The sequence below is a fragment of the Pelobates fuscus genome, chromosome 2 (genome assembly GCF_036172605.1).
Source record: "Pelobates fuscus isolate aPelFus1 chromosome 2, aPelFus1.pri, whole genome shotgun sequence".
Lineage (NCBI taxonomy): Eukaryota > Metazoa > Chordata > Amphibia > Anura > Pelobatidae > Pelobates > Pelobates fuscus.
Genome location: NC_086318.1, coordinates 357,623,547 through 357,651,066, shown reverse-complemented (window position 1 = coordinate 357,651,066; position 27,520 = coordinate 357,623,547). Strand labels below are relative to the sequence as shown.

General features: G+C 39.6%; 1 protein-coding gene across 10 annotated transcripts in view; it reads left to right on the top strand.

Annotated features, from left to right (window-relative positions):
* Nucleotides 1–27,520, top strand: part of LOC134587347 (sodium/calcium exchanger 1) — a 439,447-nt gene that overhangs the window by 375,390 nt on the left and 36,537 nt on the right. For all 10 annotated transcript variants that reach the window (XM_063443659.1, XM_063443655.1, XM_063443658.1 and 7 more), the window contains one exon: nt 20,643–20,773. In XM_063443659.1, coding sequence (XP_063299729.1) covers nt 20,643–20,773 — 131 coding nt within the window. The remainder of the gene's footprint in view (nt 1–20,642; nt 20,774–27,520) is intronic.

Sequence of the window (27,520 nt, the reverse complement as noted above, 5' to 3'; positions counted from 1 at the left end):
ATCTGAACTACTGTTAAGATAAGATAATTAATAATAGACACACTTAGGAATACACTTTCCTTTATCTTTAAGGGTTTCTATAAGACTTTGCATTTCTGTTCATTTATATGTTCTATTTATAAATATATGTATCCGTTTGATTAATCTATTTTTACTTCTCTATGCACTTCATTTAAAACGAACATTTTATTTGATATTCCCACCGTTCACGGACTGAAAAACGAGAACAATAAAGTTTGTTGAATATGTGGAACGCATATGCGTTCCAACAACGATCCAGTTTACAGATCGCGGACCGGAAACACGTCATAGACGCGCGACCGGAAACGGGGAAAGCGCGCGAACACGGAAGTAAGCATCTCCCCGAGCAGATACATAAGGACACCTCCAAACAGGACACCATCAGCAACTGAGGAAGCCCAGGACTTGGGCGAAACGCGTTTTGCAAGTTTTTTTTACTCCCACAGAGGACTTTTATATTTTACCACAATCTTAGTGGATTTTATTGAGTTTGCTTTTTTGTTTGTATTATACATTATTACCTGCATTTTATTCATCTTCATTAAAAGGATTTAGTCCCTAACATTTTGTTGGTGTGGACATTTCTCCTTGAAACCGGTGAAGCACTATTTGCACTTTGGAAGGGAGTGGGATCCCTTCTAACTATCCCACAGGCATCTGGATTGAGCCATTTCCAATTGGCTCCCTCCTTGTGAGTACTAAAGAACTCAGTTTACGTTGTTTTTACTTGTACTGTATGATATTGCACTAGGTGCTTGTACACTATTTTTATCTCCACAGTTATTCCATTTGTTTCCATACCATCGTCTTTTACCCTGAACCGAACTATTCCACCCATTGTATGTATATTACAGATGGTAAAAAGCTTAGGCAAATAGTGTGTGCTATTGGACCTAGAAACATCTTCACTTGCCTTTCATTCATCCCTTCTTGGCTCCCAAAACACATTGTCTATATTCTGGTTGAGACTATATGTAATGGCATTTGGATTGCCAATTTAGACTAGAAAGAGATTACCCTTTTCACACAATGTGTTGTTTGGAAGACTTTTTAATAAAGTTACACAATATTTTAGTCCAGGACAACTAAGTAACAAATTGTATCTAGGGCGCCGTAGAGCCGAGCAGGGTATTGACAGTGTTGTGTTGATAATGGCACCTCTCTCCCATTAAGAGCATGTGCCCCAATTTAATAATATTTTTTTGAGAAAATAAATTGCAAAATATTAAAATAGCAAATATATATATATAAATATATATATATATATATATATATATATATATATATATATATATATATATATATATATATATATATATATATATATATATACAAAGATATTCTTGGCACTCACCCCTCAATGAATATACCGTTGCAGTCTGCCTGGGTGCAACCTTAGCGTCAATATGTAGAAAAAATAGGAAAAAAGGTGCACTCACAGGTCTTCATCCAAGTGGTATTTTTATTCTGAGTTGTGGTATACAAATGTGAAAATGAATCAACGTTTCGACCCCATCCCGGGTCTTTTTCAAGATAACACTACCTGTGAAACCATAGTGAATATATAGGTAACTAATTAAGGTGAACTTACTTACCGGTGTGTGAGGGCCAACTCCCGCCCGGCCATCCGAAACCCGGAAGTGCGCTCGTGTAGTCACGTGAATGGGCGTGATAACGCCAGTGCTACGTGTCGTTGCTAAGTAACCGGATCAACAAACTCTCCGTGCAGCTATTCCTATACCGAGAGCTGCACGAACTGTTTTTAGTGCGCACAAATGAGCAAGTGAGTTAAGTGCCTGTAGTGGAAAGAATTCATGCATATAAAAATAAGAAATCCCTCAGGTTACATCTATAACACTAAGAGATTATGGTGAACCGGTATACTACTAAGTGCCTATGGTGGAAGGATCCAAACTTATAGTAATAAGTGATCCTTCTGGTTAAAACTATAACACTAGGAGGATATGGTAGAACGATAGACTACCAACTCAGGGTATCCATAATAAAACTAGATAGGTTGGAGCATATAAAACTCGTGTGTCACATGCACATGTGTATGCAGACAGTGTCCGTGAAACTTCAAAAAAACAAATCCCATCACCATGTTTCCACCAACCTAAACAGGATACCCAGATCTACATAGAGTGTGTTCAGTAAATAATACAATACAATACATGTTAGTATGCAAATGACTTAATCACAAACTTCCATAATACTACTCTGTAATATGGTATTCTGCATATATTACCGTAAATTAAATATTGCGCTTGTAGTTACTAAAGCAGAATGTGCCCCTCAATTCTGTATGGAGGCCATCCTAATGGGAATATGCCTCTCTTAATACAAAAATATGTATATATACAAAAATTATATACAAGAATAATATACACAAGGTGAAAAAATCGGTGGTGAATCTGTCTAGTCCCTAATAAGGGTTCCAACATGCTAACTACAATCCATCAATCACCAACCAGCGTATATGGACTAAAAGCACCAAGGCTCAAAAAACCTGATACTAATATAAAGGGACATACGAGCTATTATCGACTAATGAGAACAAAATTCTACACCTTCAATACACAAGTATATAATGATGTCACAAAAACATGGAGTAGGTATTGTATTCATTAAGACCTCTGGGTGTGACTGTGTCCAGGGTAAATATCCAGTACGCTTCCCTTTGAAGTAGTGCTCTAGACCTGTCACCCCCACGAGGTAACGGGGGGACATGATCTATAGCCATGAACTTCAGAGTGGGGAGTCTATGTGAGGCTGCGAGATAATGTTTGGCTACTGGTTTGTCTGTCCTGGAGTCTCTGAATGCTGTCATGATGCCAGACCTATGACCTCGAATGCGGTCCCGAAGGGTGAGGTCTGTTTTCCCTACGTAGGATAATCCGCATGGGCAAGTGATCAAGTAGATGACATGATCCGTCATGCATGTGATATGATGTGCAATTTTGATTCTTTTCCCACTATGTGGGTGAGCAAATGAATTTCCAGGCATCATGTGACTGCACGTAACGCAGCCACTGCATTTGTAACATCCTGGTTTCTTAGAGATGATTTTCTTCTGATAACTTTGTCTGGGGTCATTACGAATAAGGATGTCCCTTAGGTTCTGACTTCTCCTGTAACTGATGGTAGGTTTTGTATGGAAAGCGGTGGGTAAAGATTTATCAGAGTGAAGAATGTCCCAATGTTTTTCAATGGAATTCCGAATCTGTGTAGTACCAGTATGAAAAGTAAGTGGTAAATAGATCTTTGGTGTATCTGTATTGGATCCACCCTGTGTGTTTATTCTCTCCTGTGACCATTTCTCCATCGCCCATGCTTTAGCTTTGTTCAATGTTTGAATGCGGTATCCTCTCTCTTGAAACCTGAGGGTCATTTCTTGTAATTGTATGTCTCGCCTCTTCTCGTCGCTGTTATACCGAAGTACCCGCATAAATTGGGATATGGGTAGCGTGTCTTTAAAGTGCTGGGGATGATAGCTGGTACTCGCCAGGAGGGTGTTTCTGTCTGTACTTTTCCGATGTAGTGTATGTCCGAATTTGTTGCCATCTTTGTATATGGTGATGTCCAAAAATGATATTTCTTTCTCACTATGAACCAAAGTGAGTTTAACTGGTGTTGTGAGGTTGTTAATATGGTTTATCAAATTTTCCAGTTCTTTAGAGGTACCTTTCCACATTATGAGGACATCATCAACAAATCGGTGGTACGCTACAATCTTATCACGATTCGATTCCAAAATGTATCGCTGTTCAAATTGAAACATGTAGGCATTGGCATATGAGGGTGCCATGGCTGCCCCCATCGCTGTCCCCTTCAACTGTAAATAAAATGCTTCTTCAAATTTAAAATAGTTACAGGTTAGTGCAATATTCAGAAGTTCAAGGAGATATTCTATCGGTGGTCCATGATATTTATCAGATGTCACGAGTATATCTCTAAGGGCTTCTATGCCTCCCGTATGGGGTATAATGGTATATAAGCTTTGTACGTCTAGGGTCGCCATTATTATACCATCTGGTTCATCAAATGAGATATCGTGCAGTTTCTTGAGTAAATCTGAGGTATCCCGAATACATGTAGGTAGTTGTTGGATGCTGTCCTTAATGTAGAAATCTACAAATTTAGCTATAGGTTCTAGCAAACTTCCTCTGGCAGACACAATAGGTCTGCCAGGGGGATTCTTAATGTCTTTATGAATCTTCGGGATAGTATATAGTACTGGGTATACTGGATGTTCAACGAAAAGATATTTAGATGTAGGTATATCAACGTATCCCATTTGAAGTCCAATAGTGATCTGTTCTTTAATTCTCGTTTGAAATTTTGTAGTGGGGTTAAACGTTAATCTTTGATACGTCGTGGTGTCTGCCAATTGACGCATAATTTCTGTTTGGTATTGTTGATATGTCATAATAACAATGGCTCCCCCTTTGTCAGCAGCCCGAACAATTATCTCAGGGTCTTGTTTGAGTTCTTTGAGCGCTGCCCATTCTTCTTTGGTTAAATTATGTCTGTGGTCCTGTGGTTTCTTTATGATACAGTCATTGTCCTTCTTCAGCACTTGCATAAAACTTTTGATAGAGTTATTAGCCGTCTTTGTATCCCCCGTGTATTTCTTTTTAAACGGGGTCTTAGGTGTAAGAATTCGATCTTGTTTAAACTGTTCATTGTTGATTAGCGTGCGTTGTAGTTGGTACATTTCTACTTCCAATTTAAAGGGATCCGGTTTGGACACCGGTACAAATGAAAGTCCTTTAGTCAGTACGGAATAGTGGTCAGTAGTTAGTGTTTTATGGGTAAGATTGAACACGCTGGTTATCTCTTCCGCACAGGTGGTTTGCCTTTGAAGCTTGTACTTTTGTGTTCCCTTCTGTCCTCTCCGTGGGGCTCTATTCTTCTTGCGCCTCTGGTGTCCATACGTAGGGTCCCTGGGGACTCTTGCGGTGTCCGGTCCCTTTCTAAAAAATGTTCTCCACTCTCCTGTGGTCTGTCGTCTCTGTTTTCAGCATCTGACGCTGACTCTCCTGAGCTGATGTCTACGGTTTGAAACATAGGTTTTTTGATGCGATATCTGTATCTAGGTTGTTGATCTCTGTTAGTCGACGATGTTCCACTGAGCCATCTATATACCTGATGATATTGGTAATCGTGGTTAACTTTGGCCAGTTTTTGTTTTTTGAACCTAATAAGTTCATTTTTATATTTATTGATGTCGTCTTGTAGTTTTAACATATGGGTGGTTACAGCTGAAGATTGCAAAGCTAATACATTGGACATCTCAAAATCTTGTATGGCATGTTTCACCAGTATCAATTCTTTGCCAACTTCCTCGACCACTATCACCATCCAGTCGAGGGAGCATTTGTTAGCGATATTCATCCAATTTTTACAAAAATCGGGATTCTGTCTCCCTATTGTTGGTGCGTTTCTGATTCTAAAGCCTCTCGGTATCCTCTTGGATCGATAATAATCAGAGATGAAGACCCCGTGTAAATCGAGGTCTATTTCTCGTTTTTTTAACTTTATAAGATCGTTGTACAAATCTTTAGCCGTATTGGTGTGAGTTAATTCACTCGCCGACCCAGGCCATAGTACGGCCTGTGCTTGTATATCTGTGATGGATAATGTTTCTGCAATATCTGCTAGAGCTCCTGCTCTAGATAAAAAATCCTCCATAGTGACAAATACTTGAAAAAATGAGCTATGGCTCAACGCACCGTTTAGTAAATAAGTCCCAAATTTTTAAAAAATGAATATGGTGGGGGTGCACAAGATGGTATAACGCAGATACCATATAATAAATACAAAGATATTCTTGGCACTCACCCCTCAATGAATATACCGTTGCAGTCTGCCTGGATGCAACCTTAGCGTCAATATGTAGAAAAAATAGGAAAAAAGGTGCACTCACAGGTCTTCATCCAAGTGGTATTTTTATTCTGAGTTGTGGTATACAAATGTGAAAATGAATCAACGTTTCGACCCCATCCCGGGTCTTTTTCAAGATAACACTACCTGTGAATATATAGGTAACTAATTAAGGTGAACTTACTTACCGGTGTGTGAGGGCCAACTCCCGCCCAGCCATCCGAAACCCGGAAGTGCGCTCGTGTAGTCACGTGAATGGGCGTGATAACGCCAGTGCTACGTGTCGTTGCTAAGTAACCGGATCAACAAACTCTCCGTGCAGCTATTCCTATACCGAGAGCTGCACGAACTGTTTTTAGTGCGCACAAATGAGCAAGTGAGTTAAGTGCCTGTAGTGGAAAGAATTCATGCATATAAAAATAAGAAATCCCTCAGGTTACATCTATAACACTAAGAGATTATGGTGAACCGGTATACTACTAAGTGCCTATGGTGGAAGGATCCAAACTTATAGTAATAAGTGATCCTTCTGGTTAAAACTATAACACTAGGAGGATATGGTAGAACGATAGACTACCAACTCAGGGTATCCATAATAAAACTAGATAGGTTGGAGCATATAAAACTCGTGTGTCACATGCACATGTGTATGCAGACAGTGTCCGTGAAACTTCAAAAAAACAAATCCCATCACCATGTTTCCACCAACCTAAACAGGATACCCAGATCTACATAGAGTGTGTTCAGTAAATAATACAATACAATACATGTTAGTATGCAAATGACTTAATCACAAACTTCCATAATACTACTCTGTAATATGGTATTCTGCATATATTACCGTAAATTAAATATTGCGCTTGTAGTTACTAAAGCAGAATGTGCCCCTCAATTCTGTATGGAGGCCATCCTAATGGGAATATGCCTCTCTTAATACAAAAATATGTATATATACAAAAATTATATACAAGAATAATATACACAAGGTGAAAAAATCGGTGGTGAATCTGTCTAGTCCCTAATAAGGGTTCCAACATGCTAACTACAATCCATCAATCACCAACCAGCGTATATGGACTAAAAGCACCAAGGCTCAAAAAACCTGATACTAATATAAAGGGACATACGAGCTATTATCGACTAATGAGAACAAAATTCTACACCTTCAATACACAAGTATATAATGATGTCACAAAAACATGGAGTAGGTATTGTGTTCATTAAGACCTCTGGGTGTGACTGTGTCCAGGGTAAATATCCAGTACGCTTCCCTTTGAAGTAGTGCTCTAGACCTGTCACCCCCACGAGGTAACGGGGGGACATGATCTATAGCCATGAACTTCAGAGTGGGGAGTCTATGTGAGGCTGCGAGATAATGTTTGGCTACTGGTTTGTCTGTCCTGGAGTCTCTGAATGCTGTCATGATGCCAGACCTATGACCTCGAATGCGGTCCCGAAGGGTGAGGTCTGTTTTCCCTACGTAGGATAATCCGCATGGGCAAGTGATCAAGTAGATGACATGATCCGTCATGCATGTGATATGATGTGCAATTTTGATTCTTTTCCCACTATGTGGGTGAGCAAATGAATTTCCAGGCATCATGTGACTGCACGTAACGCAGCCACTGCATTTGTAACATCCTGGTTTCTTAGAGATGATTTTCTTCTGATAACTTTGTCTGGGGTCATTACGAATAAGGATGTCCCTTAGGTTCTGACTTCTCCTGTAACTGATGGTAGGTTTTGTATGGAAAGCGGTGGGTAAAGATTTATCAGAGTGAAGAATGTCCCAATGTTTTTCAATGGAATTCCGAATCTGTGTAGTACCAGTATGAAAAGTAAGTGGTAAATAGATCTTTGGTGTATCTGTATTGGATCCACCCTGTGTGTTTATTCTCTCCTGTGACCATTTCTCCATCGCCCATGCTTTAGCTTTGTTCAATGTTTGAATGCGGTATCCTCTCTCTTGAAACCTGAGGGTCATTTCTTGTAATTGTATGTCTCGCCTCTTCTCGTCGCTGTTATACCGAAGTACCCGCATAAATTGGGATATGGGTAGCGTGTCTTTAAAGTGCTGGGGATGATAGCTGGTACTCGCCAGGAGGGTGTTTCTGTCTGTACTTTTCCGATGTAGTGTATGTCCGAATTTGTTGCCATCTTTGTATATGGTGATGTCCAAAAATGATATTTCTTTCTCACTATGAACCAAAGTGAGTTTAACTGGTGTTGTGAGGTTGTTAATATGGTTTATCAAATTTTCCAGTTCTTTAGAGGTACCTTTCCACATTATGAGGACATCATCAACAAATCGGTGGTACGCTACAATCTTATCACGATTCGATTCCAAAATGTATCGCTGTTCAAATTGAAACATGTAGGCATTGGCATATGAGGGTGCCATGGCTGCCCCCATCGCTGTCCCCTTCAACTGTAAATAAAATGCTTCTTCAAATTTAAAATAGTTACAGGTTAGTGCAATATTCAGAAGTTCAAGGAGATATTCTATCGGTGGTCCATGATATTTATCAGATGTCACGAGTATATCTCTAAGGGCTTCTATGCCTCCCGTATGGGGTATAATGGTATATAAGCTTTGTACGTCTAGGGTCGCCATTATTATACCATCTGGTTCATCAAATGAGATATCGTGCAGTTTCTTGAGTAAATCTGAGGTATCCCGAATACATGTAGGTAGTTGTTGGATGCTGTCCTTAATGTAGAAATCTACAAATTTAGCTATAGGTTCTAGCAAACTTCCTCTGGCAGACACAATAGGTCTGCCAGGGGGATTCTTAATGTCTTTATGAATCTTCGGGATAGTATATAGTACTGGGTATACTGGATGTTCAACGAAAAGATATTTAGATGTAGGTATATCAACGTATCCCATTTGAAGTCCAATAGTGATCTGTTCTTTAATTCTCGTTTGAAATTTTGTAGTGGGGTTAAACGTTAATCTTTGATACGTCGTGGTGTCTGCCAATTGACGCATAATTTCTGTTTGGTATTGTTGATATGTCATAATAACAATGGCTCCCCCTTTGTCAGCAGCCCGAACAATTATCTCAGGGTCTTGTTTGAGTTCTTTGAGCGCTGCCCATTCTTCTTTGGTTAAATTATGTCTGTGGTCCTGTGGTTTCTTTATGATACAGTCATTGTCCTTCTTCAGCACTTGCATAAAACTTTTGATAGAGTTATTAGCCGTCTTTGTATCCCCCGTGTATTTCTTTTTAAACGGGGTCTTAGGTGTAAGAATTCGATCTTGTTTAAACTGTTCATTGTTGATTAGCGTGCGTTGTAGTTGGTACATTTCTACTTCCAATTTAAAGGGATCCGGTTTGGACACCGGTACAAATGAAAGTCCTTTAGTCAGTACGGAATAGTGGTCAGTAGTTAGTGTTTTATGGGTAAGATTGAACACGCTGGTTATCTCTTCCGCACAGGTGGTTTGCCTTTGAAGCTTGTACTTTTGTGTTCCCTTCTGTCCTCTCCGTGGGGCTCTATTCTTCTTGCGCCTCTGGTGTCCATACGTAGGGTCCCTGGGGACTCTTGCGGTGTCCGGTCCCTTTCTAAAAAATGTTCTCCACTCTCCTGTGGTCTGTCGTCTCTGTTTTCAGCATCTGACGCTGACTCTCCTGAGCTGATGTCTACGGTTTGAAACATAGGTTTTTTGATGCGATATCTGTATCTAGGTTGTTGATCTCTGTTAGTCGACGATGTTCCACTGAGCCATCTATATACCTGATGATATTGGTAATCGTGGTTAACTTTGGCCAGTTTTTGTTTTTTGAACCTAATAAGTTCATTTTTATATTTATTGATGTTGTCTTGTAGTTTTAACATATGGGTGGTTACAGCTGAAGATTGCAAAGCTAATACATTGGACATCTCAAAATCTTGTATGGCATGTTTCACCAGTATCAATTCTTTGCCAACTTCCTCGACCACTATCACCATCCAGTCGAGGGAGCATTTGTTAGCGATATTCATCCACTTTTTACAAAAATCGGGATTCTGTCTCCCTATTGTTGGTGCGTTTCTGATTCTAAAGCCTCTCGGTATCCTCTTGGATCGATAATAATCAGAGATGAAGACCCCGTGTAAATCGAGGTCTATTTCTCGTTTTTTTAACTTTATAAGATCGTTGTACAAATCTTTAGCCGTATTGGTGTGAGTTAATTCACTCGCCGACCCAGGCCATAGTACGGCCTGTGCTTGTATATCTGTGATGGATAATGTTTCTGCAATATCTGCTAGAGCTCCTGCTCTAGATAAAAAATCCTCCATAGTGACAAATACTTGAAAAAATGAGCTATGGCTCAACGCACCGTTTAGTAAATAAGTCCCAAATTTTTAAAAAATGAATATGGTGGGGGTGCACAAGATGGTATAACGCAGATACCATATAATAAATACAAAGATATTCTTGGCACTCACCCCTCAATGAATATACCGTTGCAGTCTGCCTGGGTGCAACCTTAGCGTCAATATGTAGAAAAAATAGGAAAAAAGGTGCACTCACAGGTCTTCATCCAAGTGGTATTTTTATTCTGAGTTGTGGTATACAAATGTGAAAATGAATCAACGTTTCGACCCCATCCCGGGTCTTTTTCAAGATAACACTACCTGTGAAACCATAGTGAATATATAGGTAACTAATTAAGGTGAACTTACTTACCGGTGTGTGAGGGCCAACTCCCGCCCGGCCATCCGAAACCCGGAAGTGCGCTCGTGTAGTCACGTGAATGGGCGTGATAACGCCAGTGCTACGTGTCGTTGCTAAGTAACCGGATCAACAAACTCTCCGTGCAGCTATTCCTATACCGAGAGCTGCACGAACTGTTTTTAGTGCGCACAAATGAGCAAGTGAGTTAAGTGCCTGTAGTGGAAAGAATTCATGCATATAAAAATAAGAAATCCCTCAGGTTACATCTATAACCCTTTATATTAGTATCAGGTTTTTTGAGCCTTGGTGCTTTTAGTCCATATACGCTGGTTGGTGATTGATGGATTGTAGTTAGCATGTTGGAACCCTTATTAGGGACTAGACAGATTCACCACCGATTTTTTCACCTTGTGTATATTATTCTTGTATATAATTTTTGTATATATACATATTTTTGTATTAAGAGAGGCATATTCCCATTAGGATGGCCTCCATACAGAATTGAGGGGCACATTCTGCTTTAGTAACTACAAGCGCAATATTTAATTTACGGTAATATATGCAGAATACCATATTACAGAGTAGTATTATGGAAGTTTGTGATTAAGTCATTTGCATACTAACATGTATTGTATTGTATTATTTACTGAACACACTCTATGTAGATCTGGGTATCCTGTTTAGGTTGGTGGAAACATGGTGATGGGATTTGTTTTTTTGAAGTTTCACGGACACTGTCTGCATACACATGTGCATGTGACACACAAGTTTTATATGCTCCAACCTATCTAGTTTTATTATGGATACCCTGAGTTGGTAGTCTATCGTTCTACCATATCCTCCTAGTGTTATAGTTTTAACCAGAAGGATCACTTATTACTATAAGTTTGGATCCTTCCACCATAGGCACTTAGTAGTATACCGGTTCACCATAATCTCTTAGTGTTATAGATGTAACCTGAGGGATTTCTTATTTTTATATGCATGAATTCTTTCCACTACAGGCACTTAACTCACTTGCTCATTTGTGCGCACTAAAAACAGTTCGTGCAGCTCTCGGTATAGGAATAGCTGCACGGAGAGTTTGTTGATCCGGTTACTTAGCAACGACACGTAGCACTGGCGTTATCACGCCCATTCACGTGACTACACGAGCGCACTTCCGGGTTTCGGATGGCCGGGCGGGAGTTGGCCCTCACACACCGGTAAGTAAGTTCACCTTAATTAGTTACCTATATATTCACTATGGTTTCACAGGTAGTGTTATCTTGAAAAAGACCCGGGATGGGGTCGAAACGTTGATTCATTTTCACATTTGTATACCACAACTCAGAATAAAAATACCACTTGGATGAAGACCTGTGAGTGCACCTTTTTTCCTATTTTTTCTATATATATATATATATATAATATGTCAAGTTATCCAAAAAATATAAACATTTTAAAATATAAAATTTTTTGCATAGTTACATTGCTGGAAAGTTCAGCCTTTCTCACTTCTGGTTTTATTTTTCTTCACAAAAGTTTATGAAGTTATCAAGTTCAGCCTTTCTCACATCTGTTTTTACTGTTGATCCAAAAGAAGGCAAAAAACACAGTTTGAACCACTTCCAATGTTGCAACAAACTAGGAAAAAAATCCTTCTTGACCACAGATTAGCAGTCAGATTTATCCTTGGATCAATAAGCTATTACCTCACAAATGAAAAACTATATTCCTTGATATTATGTTTTTGCAAGTATTTATCCAATTTCTGTTTAAACATTAGACTCTGATAACACCACTTCTTTAGGCAGAGAATTCCACATCCCGATTGCTCTTACAGTAAATAAACCCTTTTATTTGCCTTAGACTACATCTCCTTTCTTTCAGTCTAAATGCGTGGCCTTGTGTCCTATGTATTTTGTATTGGACCCACATATATTTGTATAATGTCATCACATCCCCTCTAAGGGGATCAAAAGTAAATAATCTTAACCCCTTAAGACCGCAGGACGTTCTATGCCGTCCTTATTTTGGTGGCTCTAAACGCCGCAGGACGGCATAGAACGTCCTGCGATCTTTTGTACTTACCCAGTCGCCGGCGATCCCACGCCGGCGATCGTGGAATAGGGGACTTACCTGGGAGCCCAGGGAGTCCCCCTCTGTCCTCTTCGGCCCCCCAGGGCCATGTGATCGCGAGGTCCTTGCGAGGACCCCGCGATCACATGGACGGCATAGCCGTCCATGTCAATGCCAGCAGGGGGAGTGCCTGTAATGACAGGTACTCCCCTCGCTGCCTGGAAATAAAATAAAATAAAATATTTATTATATATATGATCTAAGTATATATATACACATATACACATATACACATAAATATACATACACTGTCTACGTGCATTTTAATATTAATATATACATAATTATATATATATATTAATATCATACACGTACAATGATATTGATTAAATATATATATAATTTCCATTATATATATATTTATATATAATAAAAAATAAATAAATATATAAATATGTTAAAAAATAAAATAAAAAAAATAATTAAAAATAAATAGATAAAAAATATATAAACATGCGTAATTTCGTTCTAACTGTATTTTAAAATTAATATATATATATATTGATATCAAAATACATGTAGAACGAAATAATATATATATATATATATCTATATACATAAGTATATACGTATATATCACTATATATATACCTATATATAAATAAAAATAATAAAAAAAAATGATATACATATATATATACACATATATATATATATACACACACATATATATATAATAATTCTATGTATATATTTATGTAATAATTTTACATAATTAGGTCATTTTATTAATTACAATTTGCAGGACCTACCTGACAACTCAGGCCGAAAGATCAGGGAATTAAATTTTCTAGCACTATATTTAACCCTGTAACTTTCCAAGACACCATAAAACCTGTACATGGGGGGTACTGTTTTACTCGGAAGACTTTGCTGAACACAAATATTAGTTTTTCAAAACAGTAAAATATATTACAACGACGATATCGTCAGTGACAGTGACATTTTTTGCATTTTTCACACACAAATGGCACTTACACTGACGATATAATTGTTGTGATACGTTTTACTGTTTTGAAACACTAATATTTGTGTTCAGTGAAGTCTCCTGAGTATAACAGTACCCCTCATGTACAGGTTTTATGGTGTTTTCAAAAGTTACAGAGTCAAATCTAAGGTTTGCGTTTCAGTTTTTTCACATTAAAATTCGCCAGGTTCCCTTTGAGACCGTATGGTAGCCCAGGAATGAAAATTATCCCCATGATGACATACCATTTGCAATAGTAGACAACCCAGGGTATTGCAAATAGGGTATGTTCAGTTTTTTTTAGTAGCCACTTAGTCACAAACACTGGCCAAAATTTGCGTTCAAATTAGTTTTTTGCATTTTCAAATATTAACACTAACTTTGGCCAGTGTTTGTGACCAAGTGGCTACTAAAATAGACTGGACATACTCCATTTGCAATACCTTGGGTTGTGTACTTTTGCAAATGGTATGCCATCATTGGGGTAATTCTTATTCCTGGGCTACCATATGGTCTCAAAGGCAACGTAACTAATCTGGCGAATTTCAATGTGAAAAAACTGAAATATGTAACACGCTATATTTGACCCTGTAACTTCCCAAAACACCATAAAACCTGTACATAGGGGGTACTGTTTTACACGTAAGACATCGCTGAATACAAATATGTGTATTGTATTGCAGTAAAAGCAAACAGTATTTTGACATTCACAGTTAAAATGTCACGTAGAACTAAAAAATTAAAAAAAATCTTATTTTCTCCCATTTTTTTATATTTTTTTCATATTAAATTATGTTCCATACCTAAATATTTGATGTTAAACGAAAGCCCTGTTTCCCTTTAATAAAATGATATATAATAAGTGTGGGTGCATTTAATATGAAAGAGGTGACTTACGGTTGGACAGACATATCGCGCAAATGCCAGGTTTTGTTTACGTTTTTTTTGGATCACAAATTGTACATTTGGCTGCGGTCTTAAGGGGTTAAACATATATTCAAGAATATTAAATAATTTGAAAAGCTCCAAAAATAGGCAATGCGCCATTCCAGATTTTGGTGTACCGTGGCTGATATAATTTAACATCAGAAAAGCTGTGGTGTTAAAAAAAATTGTATTTCACACACATAAAGCAGACTATTATTCTGTTCTAGTATCCCTTTAAGATTTATCTGGACTGCCCTAATTAAAGACCCGTTCAGTAAATAATAGCTAAAACCAGCTGTGAAATTAATGGCAATTCAGCCAGCTGCAGCCACACCACCATGCAGCCAACAGGCTGCCACTTTGAAACTAAAAGCACATTCTCATAATAAACTAAATTGTAGTTGGCTTTTAGTTATGAAAAATAATATTTTTTTTATTACATTTTGATTTCTACCAAAAGCAAGGCTGTGCTGGCACAGCTTGGCATTTGATGCAAATACCCAATCACTCATGATTTCCTTATGAAGGAAATAATAAGTGCAATGACAAACCTCTCCCCATCTGACAAAGTCACTTCCTCCCAGCACTTCTTGCTGCTGACATTTTTAAAGGGACCCAGTCGCGCTATTACACAGCTGCAGCGCTGGCCGGGCCACTGATGCTATAGGCAGATCCGCCGCCACATGGTGCTCGGACCCAACAGTCATGGTTGTCACCCCCTGATGGCGGCCCTAGTTGTTCTGGTGACTATAGCGTCCCTTTAAGTGTTATTTCTCAACTGTGCAGATGTTTTGTATTTCTGCACTTTATACAGGACTTTTAAACTGCTGCTTTACTTCCTACCATCTACTGAAAAGCAGTTCAAATATCGAGGTCAGTTTAATCAACTTCCTACTGTGTGCTGTGCTAATGGTAAAAATGTAAGTAAGCATCTGCATTCACCAATCCCAAGGTAGCTAGTAGTTCCGTTGTAAATCAGGCTGGCTTACACAGCTCCAAATAAAAGGTAATCAAGTTTTAACAAGGTGTTTATAGCAATATAATGGGAGATTTTGCCCCATGGAACAGATAAAGCATTTTATTAACTCTCATGCCGAGTAATTTATGGCACTGCAGGCCCTATCAATGTTCAGATAGCCAATGAGGATGTTTTTGTTACATTCTATAGCCTGAAAGCAAATGACTATTTATTTATTTCCTTAGAAAATGCATAACGAAGTGAGAACATTTTAGCACATAAACCCCTAACAGGCCACTAATGATTCTTCTACTTAAAATGCACAGCTATACGTGAGGATAATTCAGACCTAGACACAACTTTCATAGAGCTTTAACTTTGAAAGCCATTGTGCACATTAGATTGACTAAAAAGAGGCAATTCTACACTATCAGCAATTATTGCTGATGGCAGTCACTGGTGTATCTTACAGATGTGTGTCACTTTGGGAATTTTTTCCAGGCAGAACGTTCTTGGATGAACAATGGATCAGAACGTTTATCCTTTTACACCAGCGTTTCCCAAAAGTTACAAGTTACTCACACACTGGTACCTCTCTCCATAACTTCTACACCAACTTCTAGCAATCCTACAGGCCTGAAGGCCCTACCCTAAGAAGGATCACCGTTCTTTCTGTTATGAAGAGCTGTACATGAGATTATGATGGGTATAGTTGGTCCAGACAAATTGCCCAAACCAGTGGCCATGCTACTGTATTTCCCAAAGGTCCACCTAATGGTTCTTTAACTAAGTATTTTATTAATGCTGTGAAATCCCTAATCTCAACCAAGTGCAGCTATGCAGCTACTTTGCAGTTAACATAGAAGTAGTAGTCAGAATGGAGGGTCTTATAGTCAACTTGAATGACTGCATGACTGCTTTGAGGTACCCAGCCAGGAGGGACTTGTCTAGCCAGGTATGGAACTTCACTGGTACCCTTTAGTTAGTCTGGCAGCCCTACCAGACTACCACACTACCAGTCTACCTTCACTTTTTTTTCTATGTTTATTATTTTATTTTAATGGTGTCAGTGTACAGAAAAGTTTATTACCAGCAATAAAGTACTTAGACATAACATTCTCTTTTCCTCTATGTCAAGACAATTATGTATTGTATTTAGTGCACAACAACATCAGAATTTCAAATTAAGACAAAATGAGAACCAGATTTTCTGTTTTACATAAGGTAATTAGATAACACTAAATAGATAAAATGAGCAAGAGGGGTTAGCTTACCGTCTTATGAGTTAATGTCCCTTTTTTTCTTATTTTATCTTTCACTACTTCGTTCTTAATATATTTATCCCTATTTTTCCCTGCTTCCTTCTTTTATCATGGTTCCGCAAATATAATTTGGGATTAGATATTCATAGATGCACAGGCATTCGTAGCTTCTTGGTAGCTGTCATATTATATTGCCAAAGTTACGAGACCTGCAACATCTGCTACATTTGTAATTAATGTCACCCTTTGTTTTCATTCCATTGCATATCTTATCGTAAGTTCTGTCTCTTTTAAAAACCTTTTTATTGAAAATATGACGTCCATGATTATGATTAAAAGAACACTATAATGTTACGAATGCCACTTTCTAGTGCTTGCAAGGTGTCCTCATTTCACAATGTCATGGCGTTAGTTGGACCTAATAGACATGCGCAGTGAGAGCCGCACTCGCATTTACTCTTACCCATAGGAAAGCAATGAATCAATGCTTTCCTGTAGGGAGCATTGAAGATGTGAGATGTCCTCATGCAAAGTATGAAGACCTCCAATGTCGAAAATGTTGAATAATGAAGTAAAACTCCACTAGGGACCCAGAAGTACCTCTAGTATTGTCTGGAAAACAGCCACCACAGGTGAAGTTAACCCTGCAATGTAATCAATTCAGTTTCTCAAATATAACAAGTTTGTTTTACTTCAAATTGGCCATCTTTAAAAATAGTGCACATTTGTAAAATGTCTATTCCCAAAGAGAGTTGTTAAAGTTGTTCTTGCACACAGTCACTCCGTGTTCAGAGTTTTAGTAACTTTAGCAGGTAAGCTTTTAATTGGTACATAGGTCACTCTGCTGTGCTGCACCATTGTACGTCAGATTGGTGCATGTGATCCTGCTCTAAAATGAGAGGAAGCTGCCCTAGTGACAGGGAGAGGATACATTTTACTTTTAAATGAAACATTCTGTAATTGGCCGATTAATATTTGAAAATGTCCATTATTATTTAAAAAATATCCACTTATATATATATATATATTATTTTTTTAAAGCATTTGGCTTTATTTAGTTTCTTAAAAGTTGGATTTTATTCTCATATCTTAAGCGTTTAAGCTATTTTCATAGAAAATGAAACGTTATATATATTTTCTATAGTTATTTCCCTTAAAGTGGTCATTGCTAGCGATTTGCTGAAGCATATGAAATACACAATCATTTGGTATTAATTCCTTGCCGTAACTATTCTTGTTAATACCGTACAATGCAATAACTATTAGATATGATGCCAAAATAAACTCTTTTAGTATTAAATGTTTTGGCAAAGACATCTTTTCCATTAGGAAGGTGTATCCATTAAGCAAAGTGTTAACATATGAATTCATTTTTTATGTGGATTTGAATAAGCCTTTGGCCTCGGCATCTGACATTAATCAATCTGGAAAATAAATCCTAAATTTACTTCTCATCCTTCATAGCCTCATCAGGGAAAGACTGATAATGCCCAATGGCTCAGACAAAATTGCATAGGGTCCTTCTGTAATTAAGTGAGGAGCGATAGCAGGTCTGCATCAATATGGTGCAAGTAGCAGTGTGCTATGTCTGTGTGATGTAAATTAGCTACGTGTTTAATAATTTGTAGGTGAGACCAATCACAATAAAACAGTTTTTGACATTATCTACATATCTTACATAGAACCTTGACCACGGAATTCCCAGTTTGACATACACATGCACACAGGCAGGTACAGAGACAAGTCCTTTTGGATCTCATGCATTGATTTTGTTGAAAAGGGTGCTTAAAGTAACACAACAGTGTCAGAATACAAACTTGTAATGCTTGTACTATAGTGTTAGAATGCAGCATTAAGTCCCCGGCTCCCCTATCTCCGGAGATTAAAGGGGATATTACTCATCTGTTCTCTCATTCAGCGCCTGTTTTACACTGTCTGGCACTGCCTAGCTTTATCTCCATATGAAAACATTGGGAGGCTATTGCTCATGTGTGGCAAAACACTCTGTCAATAAGCTTCTCTCACAGAGATACATTAAATCAATCTGCTTCTAATCTACTCATTTACTCCTCTTGTCCTTCCCAGTCCCCCTCTGCCCCTCTTAGCTTACTGTTTCTTTTTCTCAATCTCCATTTAAGATCATGCTCTTGACTGATTGAACTTTCTATCTTCTCCTTTGGAGACCACTTCATTCCATTCTCCACTCCACTTATTCCTCCATTCTTGTCATTTCTTCAGGAAGGTGGGCCCTAATGTTTTTTTCAGATGTTAATGCAGTGGCACTGGATGTGAGCACAACCTAATGTCATTTTCTATTGGGTCAGAACCACAGGTCTCAGGGGTTCCATTAGTCAAAACCTATGAAACTATTTAAATGCCAATAGTCCAAAACTATGAAACAGCACAAAAAATGTAACCGAGTTTGAGTACATAGTCTTTTCTCTATTTCTCCAGAAACAGATGCATGTAGATGTAGAAATGTTCTGACACTTTAGAAACCAGAACCATTTCATATTGCCCCACATACACATGAGTCTCCCGATGCTTCTCTATGAGGAAGCATTGGATTGGCTGAGATCACTAGTATTGATGATGTCAGCCAGCAGAGGTGTGGTAACTGTAGCGAGAATGGAGCACTAGGGGTTATAAGGTAAGTAAATCCCTCTCTTTTGCTTAAATTAAGGTTGGCAGATATCTAAATAGTTATAATGACAGTCCAGCGTTAGGCATACATATTAGTATTCTTAATGCTAAAGTGTTCCTTTAAGTTTAAGTAGCGAGGGCAAGTATGAGCACTGTTCTTTAATAATTAAAGATAAATGCTGAAAAATATGGTTTGTCTCCCCAAAGCTACAGTTTACTCTGTGCCTCTTATTCAATTAAGGTATCCTGGATGACAGAAAGAAATTATGATTGACCTACTTAACACATCTTTCTTTGCTCTATTTGCTATTTTGTTTTTTTGTTATGATACATGTAGATGGCATTTAATCTTTAATCTCATACTTCAGAGACCATTGAATAAATCATAAACTGCTTTGCCAATAGCTAAAGCTATTACTTTTCTACTTTCCTATGGAGTCCATAGTGTAACCTTTAATTAAAAAGGATGAATAATTAAAATATCATTAAGGCTTGCAAAGATAGATTCCAAACATCAAGTTGGTGTGTAGAATGAGAATTATTGTTGAATTTCACCAGTACCCAGCAGTGTTTCTTTATACTGAAGGGAACATATAATCAATTGGAGACGTGTTTTATGTTAATGGTGTTTTAGTATTATTGGATTATAGTTTGAAACCAAAGGAAATTATTGTTTGGGCATTTGTAATGGCGTGCTAGCTTTTAGAACATTTAACACATAAGTAACCGCGTAAGGACTGATTATTTAAAAATAGATTTGGCAAGTTGACTTGAACACAACATGATTGTTTCCCTTAGAATTCTTTTGGACTTCAGTTCCTGTTACCATTGGCAAATCTTGCATAATATATTTGGTGTTATATGATGAAAGAGAGAATATTGGTGTGAAAACCAGTATGTGTTTGTTTCAGTGTGCTAGTCACTTGCTAGAGTTGTGGAGCAGATACAAATCACGCCAAACTAGAACAATCACTCATCTGTTTGCTTACAAGGAGGTGGAATAAAATAGTTTTGTACCCGAACTGTCTAGTGTGTAGTATTGTGTAGTGATGACGTTTCATTGTTTCTTTGTTGTTAAGAAGTGAACCTCGAGTGCCGCTAATTTTTATTTGTGTTTTATTTTTTGTTTTTCTTTTGGTGTGTGATCTTAGATAAATAGCAATCATAATAACATACATATTTTATTTGCAGAGGAGAATGAAGAGAAACATCCTTTAACAAGTAAAGAGGAGGAGGAGCGCCGTATTGCGGAAATGGGACGGCCTGTCCTTGGAGAGCACACAAAACTTGAAATAATTATTGAAGAATCATATGAGTTCAAGGTATTAACATCTGCATTCTAATTCTGTATTGTAGTAAACAAAGCTAGAGTTGTATTCAGATGTCAGGAATACTAAGAATTCAGATGTTTACCTTGTCTATAAATCAAATTTCCTTTGACATTAATAAAGATGCTAACTCTTCCATGCTTAAAAATGTGACCGAATCTTTAAATAGCAATTTGCATATTTGAATTTTTGTTAATAAGCATTATTATTAATATTATTATTAGCGTATAGCATCTGAGTGTCACGACTAGTAATGTGGTCCAGCACGCAGAAACTATGTAAACATATACATAGGTAAGAAAAGGAAAATAACAGTATAGAGCGTAAACCGGACCTTAGAATGGCCGGACTAATACGCTAGAGACAGAGAATGGTCAAAGGGAAAGCCGAGGTCAAGGAAGCCAGAAAATACTCAATACCGATAAAACAAGCCAAGTCAGGGAAACCAGAGATCAGAATAAACAGGGAAACGCCAAGGATCAGGATACCAGGAAATCAGAATCACGGAAATAGCACTCTCAGGAAATCAGGAAACTGAAACCACGACATGGCCAAGTAATGGGAAAAGCTAGGGGTTTAAATACCCCTCTCTAGGCTATGATTGGTCAGAGGGCGACCTCTGACCCCAAAACGTGCGTGTGCGTTGACGTCGTGACGTCACGCACACGTTGGTATAATTTTCGGGGGCGGAGCTACTCTTAGGCGTGACCACGTGGTCGGCGCCATGTTTGATTCAGGCGTGATGCCCGGAAGAACGGAAGGAGCGGTTCCCGGCTCGCCGACGAGCAGGTAAGCTCGTGTTGTCGGCGTGGCCGTGTGGGTCGGGCACAGCCGTGAGGCTCGGCGGGCCAGTGACCGCAACAGTACCCCCCACTCGAAGACCGCGCACCGGGCGGGAAGGACCCGGCTTAAGAGGAAAGCGGTTGTGAAATGACCGGATAAGACGGGGCGCATGGACCCGGTCAGCAGGAACCCAACAACGTTCCTCGGGACCATAACCCTTCCAGTCAACGAGATAGGACAAGACACCTCTGGATAATTTGGAGTTCTTGATAGAACGGACTTCGTATTCTTCTTGATCACCCACTACCAAGGGCGGAGGAGGAGTGGATAATCTGGTGTAGCGATTGCAAGTAAGGGGCTTGAGCAGAGACACATGGAAAGTATTTGCAATTCTCATATGAGCCGGAAGTGCCAAAGAATAGGTCACTGGATTGACACGTTGGGTAACCCGAAAGGGACCTATGTACCGGGGGGCGAATTTCATGGACGGGACCTTAAGTTTGATATGTTTTGTGGAGAGCCACACCCTGTCACCTGGAAGATATACAGGATTAGCGCCCCATTTTTTGTCAGCTTGGGCCTTTGCTCGTAATGAAGCTTTCTGCAGAGCTGAATGGACGGAATCCCAGGTATCATGAATTGATTCCAAACGGGTGTTCAAGGCAGGAATTTCCGTGTCTGAGAATTCAGAAGGAAAAACAGCGGGGTGATAACCCTGATTTACAAAGAATGGACTATGATTAGAAGATTCATGAGTGGCGTTGTTCCTGGCGAACTCAGCCATGGGTAAGAGCTCACACCAGTTAGATTGATTGGCATTTATAAAGCAACGTAAATAGGCTTCTAGAGACTGATTCGCCCTCTCTGCTGCTCCATTAGTTTGAGGGTGATACGCCGACGAAAAGGAGAGTTCAATGCCTAATTGCTTACAAAAGGAACGCCAAAACCTAGAAACAAACTGGGTACCTCTGTCAGATACTATGCTTTTAGGTACACCGTGCAACCGAAAGATCTCTCTCAAGAATATTTGAACTAGATCTTGAGCAGATGGTAATTTTTTAAGGGGGACAAAATGTGCCATCTTTGTGAACCTATCGATAACCATAAGGACTGTATTAAACCCGTTTGAACTGGGTAGATCCACAATGAAATCCATGGCTTAGCAAGGAGCACTGGGTATGGGCAGTGGTTGTAAGAGTCCAGGAGGCGATCTAGGAGGAACTTTAGAAACGGCCATATTTGACATGCCCCAACATATTCTTTGATATCGTTTCTAAGAGCAGGCCACCAAAACCTCCGGGAGATGGCAGAGAGGGTTTTATGGACTCCAGGATGGCCTGCTGTGAGGTTGTCATGGAACAAATCTAGTACCTTCTTTCGAAACTGAGGTGACACATACAGTTTGTCCGGAGGTTTTCCCACAGGTGCCTGAGTTTGATCTGCTATTATGGCACAGAAGAGTGGAGAAGACACTTCGGTAACTGTAGTGGCAATGAGGCATTCAGGCGGTATAATAGGATATTTCACCTTTTCCGGAGCTTCATCTGTCTCAAACTGCCTAGAAAGTGCATCTGCCTTGGTGTTTTTAGTACCAGGCCTGTACGTAATTATGAAATTGAATCGGGAGAGGAACAATGACCATCCAGCCTGACGAGAGGACAGTCTTTTAGCGTCCCCAATATAAGCCAAATTCTTATGATCAGTAAAGATCAAAAGTGGCTCTTTGGAACCTTCCAAGAGATGCCTCCATTCCTTAAGGGCAAGTACAATGGCCAAAAGTTCCCTATTCCCTATGTCATAATTCTTCTCTGCAGGTGTGAGTTTGCGAGAGTAAAATCCACAAGGATGTAAAGGTGTATCAGGACTTTCTCTTTGAGACAGAATGGCTCCAACTCTTGTCTCTGATGCATCCACCTCTAGGATAAATGGTTTGGTTGGATCAGGATGGGTCAGGACAGGTGCTGAGGAAAATAAAGATTTTAACAGTTCAAATGCCTCTCTTGCTTCTTTGGGCCAAGATGTACAATTAGCTCCTTTTTTGGTTAAATTGGTTATAGGGGAAATCACGGAGGAAAAACCCTTTATGAATTTGCGGTAGTAATTCGCAAAACCTATAAAGCGTTGAGTGGCTTTAAGGCCCTTGGGTAATGGCCACTGTAAGACTGCCTCCAGTTTACGGGGATCCATCTGGAAACCAGACAGAGATATAACGTATCCAAGGAATTGTATCTCCGTTTGGTCAAACTGGCATTTCTCCAGTTTACAGTAAAGGCCGTTCTGTAACAGGGTTTTTTGTACAATTCTCACATGTTCGTGATGTGTCTCTAGGTCTGGGGAATAGATGAGAATGTCGTCCAAGTACACTAGAACGAACATGTGAAGGTACTCTCTTAGGACATCGTTAATAAAATCCTGGAATACCGCTGGAGCGTTACATAATCCAAACGGCATAACCAGGTATTCGTAATGTCCCATTCTGGTGTTAAATGCGGTCATCCATTCGTGACCATCCTTAATCCTGACTAGATTGTATGCGCTTCGGAGATTGAGCTTGGTAAAGACTCGAGCTCCCCTCAATCTGTCAAACAGCTCTGATATAAGGGGAATAGGGTAGGCATTTTTTATGGTAATCCTATTCAAACCCCTATAATCAATACGAGGGCGTAGGTCTCCTTCTTTTTTAGAGACAAAGAAGAATCCAGCCCCGGCTGGTGAGGAGGACCTACGGATATGACCCTTTCTGAGAGCATCTTTAATATATTCCTCCAAACAAAGATTTTCCTGGGGGGACAAGGCATAGACTCCTCCCTTGGGAGGCATAGTCCCTGGTAATAAGTTTATGGTACAGTCATAAGGTCTATGAGGAGGTAACCCTTCTGACTGGACCTTGTTAAATACCTCTTTCAAATCCATATACTGCGGTGGAATTTGTGTGGTCAAGGGAGGTGCAACAGGAACATTAATGGTACCAATAGGTTGTGGGATTTGCTTAAAGCAAACACCTTTGCACCTCTCACCCCAACTCACAATCTCTCCTTCAATCCAATCCAAACGTGGATTGTGTTTCAGAAGCCAAGGGAAACCGAGTATTATCGGAACTGTAGGTGAAGATATGATTTGAAAGGTCATTTCTTCAGAGTGGAGAATACCCACTGAAACAGTGATTGGCAGAGTTTCGTGTGTGATGAAAGGCTGGGTAAGAGGCCTTCCATCAATGGCCTCGACTGCTATCGGTTTCTCTTTATGTCTTAAGGGCAGGAGATGTTTTGCAGAGAATTCTTTGTCTAGGAAATTCTCCGCTGCCCCAGAGTCAATCATAGCCTCACACTGAACAGTAGTGTTCTTGAAAGATAAGGTTACTTTGACAAGGAAACGGTTCTTAGTCAATTTAGGGGACATATAGATCACACCTAAGGTCGGTCCCCGTACGTGCCTTAGGTGTGCAAGTTTTCCGGGCGAACCGGGCATGACGATCTTAGATGTCCCTTCTTGCCACAATACATACATAACCCCTCGTTACGTCTGTGTTGTCTCTCTGCCTCAGTGAGTTTAGCGCTACCCAATTGCATGGGTTCAGGTTCTGGAAGAGGCGTTTGGCTACTCACCACTGGGTTAGAGAAACGAGGAGCTATGGACAAATTAGAACGTCTGTTACGTTGTTTGTTTTTCTCTCTCTCTCTGAGCCGGTTATCAATGTCTATCATGTAGGCAATAAACTCATTAAGATTAACGGGAAGGTCTCTAGCTGCAGTCTCATCTTGTATACTCTCAGCTAGACCTTCAGAGAAAGCAGCCACCAGACCACTATTGGTCCAATCAACCTCAGACGCTAATGTCCTGAACTCTATTGCATAATCGGCTACAGAACGACTGCCTTGCTTGATTCTCATTAGCGTTCTTCTCCCTGCCTTTAGGTTCAAATGTAGCCTTAAAGGCCGTAAGAAAAGTACTGTAATCACAGGCTACTGCGTCACCACTTTCCCATAAGGGGTTAGCCCAGGTCAAGGCTTTTCCAGTTAATTGGTTCATCAGATAGCCTATTTTTGATCTATCTGTTGGGAATGAACCTGGGGAGGCCTCAAAGTGGTATTCAATTTGGTTTAAAAAACCTCTGAATTCCTTAGAATCACCTCCATAGCGAGGGGGCGGTGACAAGGTTATGGACGGTGGTTTATGTGGTACGGGAACCACTACAGGTGGCGGAACCACAGGTGGTACCGGACGGACCTCTAAATAGGCAGTCCTCTGGAGCAAGGTCTGAAATGCCTGGGCAAATTGGTCTAACCTGTGGTCCATATCCTCCACCCTACTCTCACAGGCGTTCATATGCTTGCATAGTTCTGCAGGATCCATGGCCATGTCGTAATGTCACGACTAGTAATGTGGTCCAGCACGCAGAAACTATGTAAACATATACATAGGTAAGAAAAGGAAAATAACAGGATAGAGCGTAAACCGGACCTTAGAATGGGCGGACTAATACGCTAGAGACAGAGAATGGTCAAAGGGAAAGCCGAGGTCAAGGAAGCCAGAAAATACTCAATACCGATAAAACAAGCCAAGTCAGGGAAACCAGAGATCAGAATAACCAGGGAAACGCCAAGGATCAGGATACCAGGAAATCAGAATCACGGAAATAGCACTCTCAGGAAATCAGGAAACTGAAACCACGAAATGGCCAAGTAATGGGAAAAGCTAGGGGTTTAAATACCCCTCTCTAGGCTATGATTGGTCAGAGGGCGACCTCTGACCCCAAAACGTGCGTGTGCGTTGACGTCGTGACGTCACGCACACATTGGTATAATTTTCGGGGGCGGAGCTACTCTTAGGCGCGACCACGTGGTCGGCGCCATGTTTGATTTGGGCGTGATGCCCGGAAGAACGGAAGGAGCGGTTCCCGGCTCGCCGACGAGCAGGTAAGCTCGTGTTGTCGGCGTGGCCGTGCCGGTCGGGCACGGCCGTGAGGCTCGGCGGGCCGGTGACCGCAACACTGAGCCACCCTCTAGTTTACTAAAATGGTCGCTTAATCTTGTGATTTAGCACAAGGCTTGGCAAATATCAGGCTGGAAGCACACTTGAGACACACATCATTTACCATATGCCAATGTGTCCTTAGGAGAGACAGTCACTATATTGGGCCCAAATCTGTCTGTCCCTCTTTTCTATAGTAATGTCCCTCTTCTCTAGGAGCTCCATGTTGTTGGTGGGTCTGAATGTATAAAAGAGTTGGTCAGCAATAATATCCACAGTAATGAGTCTTTAAACTACAATAACTGCATAGAAACCAGTCTGTGTAAATAAGATACTTGTTCTAAGTTATATTCTAGTTGCATCAAGACTTATTAGTAAATCACCTAAAAAAATTCTCAGAACAGCCTTGCCTCTGGCCACTCACACCAAATTAAAGTGACCCTCTTTGTTCATTTGAAATGTTAGCATGTGGCACTATAACTACAACTATCAGTGCAGTTGCAAATGTCACCCAGTACACTGGGTGGACAAAATATCAGATCAACCTAACAATGAACTAGCCAGACAACATTCAGGTTTTCTTGAAATACTGAAACACACCTGGACTGTATGTATAACAAGAGTTCTCAATAATTCAAGAAACAAAATATTCAGCTATTTGAAGCGTGAAGAAGTTAGATTTTTTTTGGAGTACTTTGTACTCCATGCTACAGGACTTCCTATAATGCTTCTGTAATATTTAGATCTTATATTAATTCTTAATTATAGTGTTTATAAAATCACCCTCAAGTTTGTTTGTCAGTGTATACTGGTAGATTGTCTTCCAGGAATATTGGGAACATCATAAGGGAAGCATGCTTTCAGCAAACTTCCATGACTGTTGCAAAACCATGCAGCCCAGTAATTTGACATCATTCTTAATGGAATTGCATGATTTGTCTGTAAACAGAATAAAAAAAGACTTCAACCGTAATTGTCTTTTTAAGT